This window comes from Microtus ochrogaster, unplaced genomic scaffold (genome assembly GCF_000317375.1).
Source record: "Microtus ochrogaster isolate Prairie Vole_2 unplaced genomic scaffold, MicOch1.0 UNK16, whole genome shotgun sequence".
In the NCBI taxonomy this organism is placed as follows: Eukaryota; Metazoa; Chordata; class Mammalia; order Rodentia; family Cricetidae; genus Microtus; species Microtus ochrogaster.
In genome coordinates, this window is record NW_004949114.1 from 5,971,231 (window position 1) to 5,980,137 (window position 8,907).

An 8,907-nucleotide genomic window follows, 5' to 3' on the forward strand; every position below is an offset into this window, starting at 1 on the left:
GTGGGAGGAGGGGGAAGGAAATGGGAGGCTGGAGGAGGCGAATACTTTTTTTTTTCCTTTTCTCAATAAAAAAAAATATTTAAAAAAAAACAAACAAAAAAATTTTAGTAGGAACTCGAGAGTTAGAAGTTAGTTAGAGAGTTAGGAGGTTATGGTATGCTGTGTTGGTCAGTAAGTAGAATTTCAGAGTTCACAGCTTCAGAGGTGAAACAATTATGGGTGATGACAAGGTCCAAGCATATGGGCAACTGAATGGCAGCTGATGTGGAGTAGGGGACATGGTCATTTGAATGGCAGCTGATGTGGAGTACAGGGTATGGATGGCCATTTGAATGACAGCTGATGTGGAGCAGAGGACATGGCCATTTGAATGACAGCTGATGTGGAGCAGAGGACATGGCCATTTGAATGACAGCTGAAGTGGAGTAGAGGTGGAAACCAGTGCAGTATAACCAACATGGTTGCTAAGATTTTCCAGAATGATGACGAAAGAGAAAATTGCCATATGATTATAGGATAAGGAGATTAATTGAGGGAAAAGTGAGGATAAAGAGGGTGGAGTGTGCATCAATGTATGAGTAGTTGTTGAAAGAAGCCACAGTGATGAGTGAAAAAAACAAAAACAAAACCATATCCATAGCACGGTGTGATGGAGGGGAGAAAGAAAACCTGCCCTTGGATCTGCTGAAAAGCACCATCATTCAGGCAAAATCCAGTACCAGTTAAGGTGAGGAGGTGGTTACATCAAAAATCCCATTGAGAGTACTGGAGAGATGGCTCATCAGTTAAGAGCATTAGCTGCTCTTCCAGAGGACCCAGGTTTGACTCCCAGCATCCACATGGCAGTTCACAACCATCTGTAACTCCAGTACCAGTGGGATCTGACTCCTTTGGGCCTCTCCAGACACTGTATACTGTGGTGCACAGACATGTGAGCAAAACAGCTATACACAAAATAATGAAAAGAAAATCCCATTGAAATTCTAAATTTCTAACTCACTGACTCATAACTGTGTACAGTCATAAGAGCAGATTTGTGCAGACATATATAAACTTGAGTCCATATTGTGGTGAAAATAAAGCTGCCAACTGCACCAAAGAGGAGGGACTGCCTAAACAAATTAATCAAAAAGCCCAAAGCCAATTGACAAGGTGTTCAGCCTTGGGAAATAAGGTTGGCACAGAGTGAAATGACCTGAGGGAGCAGAGAAAGTTCTAAATATTTTCAATGAGTGGTGTGATTCTGGTTCAGGAAATGGTTTTAGTTCTGGAATCAGTTCTTACTAAGATTCAAAGAGCAACTAGAGAGAAGAATAACTGACCAAGAGAGACACTTGAGGTTTTTTTTTGTTGTTGTTGTTGTTGTTGTTTTTGTTTTTTTTTGTTTTTGTTTTTTTTTGGTTTTTCGAGACAGGGTTTCTCTGTGGTTTTGGAGCCTGTCCTGGCACTAGCTCTTGTAGACCAGGCTGGCCTCGAACTCACAGAGATCCGCCTGCCTCTGCCTCCCGAGTGCTGGGATTAAAGGCGTGCGCCACCACCGCCCGGCATGACACTTGAGGTTTTAAACACCAAAATGGACCCAGAGAAGGGGGAAAGCAACACACTGCAGCTTCAAAGATAGAGTTGGAAGAGCGAGCACATTAGAATGGGAAAGTAAAGCTGGGCAGGGATCCAAGAGAACAGAACTAACTGCTACTTCCCAATGTACGATCCCACCTTGGGGCTGAGCTTCTCTCACTTTTGCTCCATAGCCATGAAGGACGTCCCTACAAAGCTGAAGCCATGGTGGTAACCCCAGGAATGGGCAACATAATGACATCACTGCTATTCTGAGACCTCACACTCTTCAAGACAAAGTTATACTGTATCCACTCATTGCCCCTCAGCTTAATCTAGAGCATGAAGAGCACAGGTCCCTCACACTATAGCTTTACCTTTTCTTCAATTCCTCTTGACTCTTGTCTGGGAACCTTAAGGATACACCAAAGGAAGTCAAAAAAGGGCCTGGGACAACCTCAAAATAGTGCATGTATCTAACCACAGCTGTTTCTACAGCACTGAAATAGTTCTCTTCGAAGCATTTGAAAATTTAGCAAACTAAAATTTTTTATTTTATTTTTTAAAAAGAGAAAACAAACTATCTTTTTTTTCATTTTACATACCAATCCCAGTACTCACTTCCACCCTTCCTCTCATTCCTCCACCTTCCCCTCCACCCCAGCCCCCATCCACTCCCCGGAGAGGCAAGGCACATTGTTCCAAGGAATACTATATTCAGGCTGAGCAAGGTATCCCTCCAAAGACAATGGGTTTCAGAAAGCCAGTACAAGCAGCAGGAGCAAACCTTGCTGCCACTGCCAGTGGCCCCTTGCAGTCTGCCCCAGCCATACAACTGTGACCCACATTCAGGAGGTCTAGCTTGGTCCTATGTTAACCCCTTCCTTGTTCGACTGGAATCGGTGAGCTACCATTAGTTCAGGTCAGCTATTTAAATGGGTATCTCCATCATGGTTCATCTTCTCACTCTTCGCACTCTTCAACTAGACTTTGGGAGCTCAACCTGCTCTGCTACAGGTCTCTGCCCGTCTCCAGCAGTTGCTGGATGAAAGTTCCATGATGACATTTAGACAGTTGGTGTGGGTTTTCCCTCTGTATGCTCTGGATACCATTGGTTAATAAAGAAACTGTCTTGGGACTGCACAGGGAATAGAGGTAGCAGGGAAAAGTAAACTGAATGCTGGGAAAAAGGAGACCGAGTCAGAGAGAAGCCATGTGGCCCTGCCGGAGACAGATGGCAGATGGAACTTTAGCGGGTAAGCCACAGCCATGTGGCGATACACAGATTGATAGAAATGGGTTAAATTAATATGTAAGAGTTAGACAATAAGAAGCTAGAGCTAATGGGCTAAGCAGGGATTTAATTAATACAGTTTCTTTGTGATTATTTTGGTTCTGGGTGGCCAAGATGAACAAGTGGAGAGCAGCTGGGAACCAACAAGCAGCCCCCTGCAACCAACTGATGCCCAACTAAATCCATGTAAAACTTGACTACAGAGCAAGGCCAGTTTAGATCAATACCCCATTTTTAATTTGATTTTTGAAATTTTGATATTTAATTTGTTGAATTCTTTATATATTTTAGAGATCAGTCTTTTGTCTGATTGGTGTAGATCTTTTCCCATTCAGTTGGCTTCCTTTTTTGTCTTACTGACTGTGTCATTTGCTTTACAGAAGCTTCTCAGTTTCAGCAGGTCCTGTTTATATTGTTGCTCTTAGTGTCTGTACTACTGGTGTTATATTTAGGAAGTAGTCTCCTGTGCCCATGCATTGAAGGCTACTTCCCACTTTCTCTTCCATCAGAGCAAGTGTGGTCAAATTTATATTGAGGTCTTTAATCCATTTGGATTTGAGTTTTGTGCATGGGGATAGATATGGATCTATTTACATACTGTTTTCCAGTATTTATTTGCAACATGTCTACATGTTGACATCCAGTTATGCAAGCACCATTTGTTAAGATGCTTTCTTTTTTCTGTTGCATAATTTTAGCTCTTTGTCAAAAATTAGGTGTGTAGATTAATATTTGGATCTTTGATACGATCCCAGTGGTCAACCTGTCTGTTTTTATGGCCAATGCCAATGTCATGGATGGTAATGCCTCCAGAAATTCCTTTATTGTACAGGGTTGTTTTGGCTATCCTAGGTTATTTGTTTTTCCATATGAAATTAAGCATTGTTCTTTCAATGAAGTGAAGAATTGTGTTGGGATTTTCATGGGGATTGCATTGAATCTATAGATTGCTTTTGGTAGGATTGCCATTTTTATAATGTTGATCCTAACTATCCAAAAGCATGGGAGATCTTTCCATTTTCTGATATCTTCTTTAATTTCTTTCTTCAAAGACTTAAACAGGTCTTTCACTTCTTTAGTTGGTGTTCCTCCAAGATATTTTATGTTATTTGTAGCTATTGTGAATGGTGATGTTTCTCTTATTTCATTCTCACCTTCTTTATCATTTGCATATAGGAGAGCTACTGATTTTTTGAGTTGATCTTGCATCCAGCCATATCACTGAAGATGTTTATCAGCGTTCTCTGATAGAGTTTTGGGGGTCACTTAAGTATACTATCATATCATCTGTGAATACTGAAAGTTTGACTTCATCCTTTCCACTTTGTATCCCCTTGATCTCCTTTTGTTGTCTTATTGCTATAGCCGGAACTTTAAGAACTATTATGAATAGATATGGAGAGAGTGGACAGCCTTGTCTTGTTCCTGATTTTAGTGGAATCGCTTGGGTTTCTCTCCATTTAATTTGATATCGACTGTCAACTTGCTGTATATTGCTTTTATTATGTTTAGATATGTTCCTTGTATCCCTGCTCTCTCTAAGACCTTTATCATGAAGGGGAGTTAGATTTTGTTGAGTGCTTTTTCAGCATCTAATGAGATGATCATATGGTTTTTTCTTTCAGTTTATTTATATGCTGGATTATACTGATAGTTTTTTGTATGTTGAACCATCCTTGCATCTCTGGGATGAAGATGACTTGATCATCGTGAATGATTTTTTGATGTGTTCTTGGATTCTGTTTGCCAGTATTTTTGAGTATTTTTGCATCAGTGTTCATGAGGGAGATTCGTCGGTAATTTTCTTTCTTGGTTGAGTCTTTGTGTGGTTTCAGTATCAGGGTAACTGTAGCCTCATAAAATTTGGCAATGTTCCTTCTGTTTCTATTATGTGGAACACTTTGAGGAGTGTAAGCTAATAGCTCTTCTTTAAAGTTCTGGTAGAATTCTGCACTGAAACCATCTGGCCCTGGGCTTTATTTGGTTGGGAGGCTTTTGATGACTGCTTCTATTTCTTTGGAGATTATAGGTTTATTTAAATTGTTCACCTGATCTTAATTTAATTTTGGTATGTGGTACCTATCCAGAAAATTGTCCATTTCTGTTACATTTTCCAATTTTGTGGAGTACAGGTTTTTGTAGTATGACCTAAGGGTTCTCTTGATTTCCTCTTTGTCTGTTATGTCCCCCTTTTCATTTCTGATTTTGTAAATTTGGATATTCTCTCTCTGCCTTTTGATTAGTTTGGATAAGGGTTTGTCAATCTTGTTGATTTTCTCAAATAACCAGCTCTTTGTTTCATTGCTTCTTTGTATTGTTTTCTTTTTTATTTTATTGATTTCAGCCCTCAATTTGATTATTTCCTGACATCTACTCCTCCTGGGTGAGTCTGCTTCTTTTTGTTCTAGAGCTTTCAGATGTGCTGTTGAGTCACTAGTGTGAGATTTCTCCACTTTCTTTATGTGGGCACTTAGTGCTATGAACTTTCCTTTTAGCACTGCTTTTATAAGTATCCCATAGGCTTGGGTATGTTGTGCCTTCAGTTTCATTGAATTATAGGAAGTTCTCAATTTCTTTCTTTATAATTCCTTGACCCAGGGGTGTTTCAACTGAGCACTGTTCAATTTCCATGAGTTTGTAGGCTTTCTGCAATTAATGTTGTTGTTAATTCTTATTTTAAACCACAGTGATCTGATAAAATTCAGGGGTTATTTCAATTTTTTTTTAATCTGCTGAGGTTTGTTTTGTTACCAAGTATGTGGTCAGTTCTAGAGAAGGTTCCATGGGGTGCTAAGTCTATTCTTTTGTGTTTGGGTGAAATGTTCCATAGATGTCTGTTAAGTCCATTTGAGTCATGACATCAGTTAGTTCTCTTATTTCTCTGTTAAGTTTCTGTCAGATTGACCTGTCCACTGGGGTGAGTGGGGCATTGAAGTCTCCTACTATTAATGTGTGGGGTTTGATGTGTGATTTAAGCTTTAGTAATGTTTCTTTTATATATGTGGGTGTGCTTGTATTTGGGGCATAAATGTTCAGGACTGAGACTTCATATTGATGGATTGTTCCTGTGATGAGTGTAAAGTGTCCTTCTCCATCTCTTTTGATAGATTTAATTTGAAGTCTATTTTGTTAGATATTAGGATAGCTATACCTGCTTGCTTCTTAGGTCCATTTGATCAGAAAATCTTTTACCAACCCTTTACTCTGAGGTAGCGTCTGTCTTTGAGGTTGAGGTGTGTTTCTTGTATGAAGCAGAAGGCTGGATCCTGCTTTCATATCTATTCTCTTAGCCTGTGTCTTTTTATAGGTGAACTGAGTCCATTGATATTAAGAGATATTAATGATTGTCAATTCCTGTTATTTTTGATGGTAGTGTTTGTGTGTTTCCTTTTAGGGAGTTGCTGGTATGAGGCTATCTGTTGCCTGTGGTTTTGTGGGTGCACTTAGCTTCCTTAGGTTAGAGTTTTCCTTCTAGCACTTTCTGTAGGGCTGGATTTGCAGATAGGTATTGTTTAAATCTGGTTTTATCATGGACTATCTTGTTTTCTCCATTGATGGTGATTGAAAGCTTTGCTTGGGTATAATAGTCTGGACTTGTATCTGTGGTTTCTTAGTATCTGCAGCACATCTATCCAGGACCTTCTGGCTTTCACGGTTTCCCCTGAGAAATCAGGTGTAATTCTGATAGATCTGCCTTTATATGTTACTTAACCTTTTTCCTTTGCAGCTCTTAATATTCTTTCTTTATTCTGCATGTTTTGTGTTTTTATTATTATTATATGATGATGGGACTTTTCTTTTTTTTGGTTTAGTCTATTTGGTGTTCTGTAAGATTCTTGTATCTTCATAGGGATATCATTCTTTAGGTTGGGAAAGTTTTCTTTTAAGATTTTGTTGAATATATTTTTATGTCTTTGAGCTGGATTTCTTCCCCTTCTTCTATCCCTATTATTCTACGGTTTGGTCTTTTCATAGTGTCCCAGAGTTCCTTGATGTTTTTTTGTTACGAATTTGTTAGATTTAACGTTTTCTTTGACGTTTTCCTCAACAGTATTTTAACACCTGAGATTCTCTCTTCTATCTCTTATATTCTGTTGGTTATGCTTTCCTCTGTAGTTCCCATTCATTTAGTTAGATTTTCCACTGATGTGCAATTAAAAACTCAGGGTCAGAAATTGGGGTGCAACCTGGAGATTCGAAAAGCAAAACCCCCAGCCACTGGCTCTTACTTTGACCTCAGGCTGAAATGGCAATCCTAACTCCCAGAATCTCAGGATGAAATTATGTGTCTTAGAGCTGTCTAGCCCCATTTTATATTTTTCTCTAGGGCTTAAGGCCAAAGGCATGAACCACTGGGATTAAAGGCATACATCATCCAATTTCTGTGACAATTAGGGTGGCTACTGGGATTAAAAGTGCATGTCATTGTGGCTACTGGGATCAAAGGTGTGTGTTACCATAATCTGGTCTGTAAGGCTGACCAGTGGGCCTCTTTTACTCCCAGATCTTCAGACAGTATTTATTATTAAAATACACTTGAAATGCCACTGCATTCCATTCCCAGAATTCCCTTGGTTCGAGTTTTCTTCATTGTCTCCATTTTAGTCTTCAAGTCTTGAACTGTTTGAACTGTTTGCTTCACCTGTTTGACTGGTTTTTTTTTCTTGCTTTTTTAAAGAGTTAATTAATTAATTTATTTATTAATTTCTTCCATTTTTGGTTGGCTTTCCCCCCACTTCTTTAAGGGAGTTTTTCATTTCCTCTTTAAAGGTCTACATCATCCCCATAAAGTTACATTTAAAATCTTCTGCTTCTTCTGGTTTAGGATGAGAGAGAGAGAATAAGGAGGTAGAAGAGTAAGGTGAACGCGTTAACAACATGCCTCACTTCCCTGGCTTTAGACTTGGTTATATTCTCTTACAAAGCAAAAACAAGACAGTGCCAGAGTTCTCTCTGTGTTCCGGGCAGCCTGCAGAGAGTAACATTTCCTTGTGTTGTATAATCTAGGTCTGCATTCCAAAGGAAGCAATCCCATCTGCATCTGGAGCCTCCTCTGGAGCAACTGCCAACTTCTGAGGAATTCAGTCCTCACTCAACAAACTTCAACTGCCCTTCCAATGACACCCTTAGTCACACCTTACAAAGGTCAGTTCCCATGTGATTAGCAGCCCCAAATGACAACATATTCATAGTGAAATGGCTCATTAAGCACTAATAGCTAAGAGCTCTAAGAATTTCCCACGTCTGAGCCCTGCTCTAAGGAGCTCCTGTACACTAACCTCCATTCAAACTCTTGGAGGTAGGGGTGTTATTCTCTTCCACACATATCAAAGAAGCAAATACCAGGCAGTTAAACCACAGGGTATTAAATAGACACTCTCTGCGCACAGGCAGAGAAAGGGGCAGAGCCAGGATTTGGGCATCTTAACCGTCATGCAATTCGCCACCTAGGAGACAAAACAGCTAAGGCAATGGTTTTATTCAGAGATGCACATGGACAGTTTCCAAGTGGCCTGGGCTCGCGATGACTTCCTGCTCCTTTAGGTTCACTGTTCATTCATGCCGATGCTTTCAGTTTTTACATCTGAAATTCCTGGTCATCTTAGTCACCTGGAGTAAGCAACAAGGCCTCAGTGGGACTACAGTCCTCACAGCCAAGTACCACACCTATGGCTTCATCAAGGTAAAGGCCACATTTCTGACTTTAACAGACAAGAGAGGTGGTACCAGAATTCAGCAGTAACAGAATTCAAGCACTCAGAGGTGTTTTTGGTTTTGGTTTTTGGTTTTTCAAGACAGGATTTCACTGTGTAGTCCTGGCTGTCCTGGAACTTGTTTTGTAGACCAGGCCAGCCTTGAACTCACAGGGTTCTACCTGCTTCCGCCTCCTGAGTTCTGGGATTAAAGGCGTGTGCCACCACTGTCCCACAAGCACTCAGAGGTTTTAAAAAAGAGTAAGTTTGGAGAAATAAGCTTACTTTTGGTATTTATTCATTCAACAAACACTTTTGGAACATTCACTGTGTATCTGATACTGTGCTGGGTTCTGGACATTT

The 8,907-nt window shown here is 40.0% G+C and overlaps 1 protein-coding gene across 1 annotated transcript in view; it reads left to right on the plus strand.

The window, feature by feature from the left end:
* Window positions 1-8,594, plus strand: part of LOC101995314 (hornerin) — a 34,195-nt gene extending 25,601 nt beyond the window's left edge. The window contains exon 3 of the mRNA XM_005367325.2: window positions 8,427-8,594. Coding sequence (XP_005367382.1) covers window positions 8,427-8,594 — 168 coding nt within the window. The remainder of the gene's footprint in view (window positions 1-8,426) is intronic.
* The last annotated feature ends 313 nt before the right edge of the window (window positions 8,595-8,907 follow it).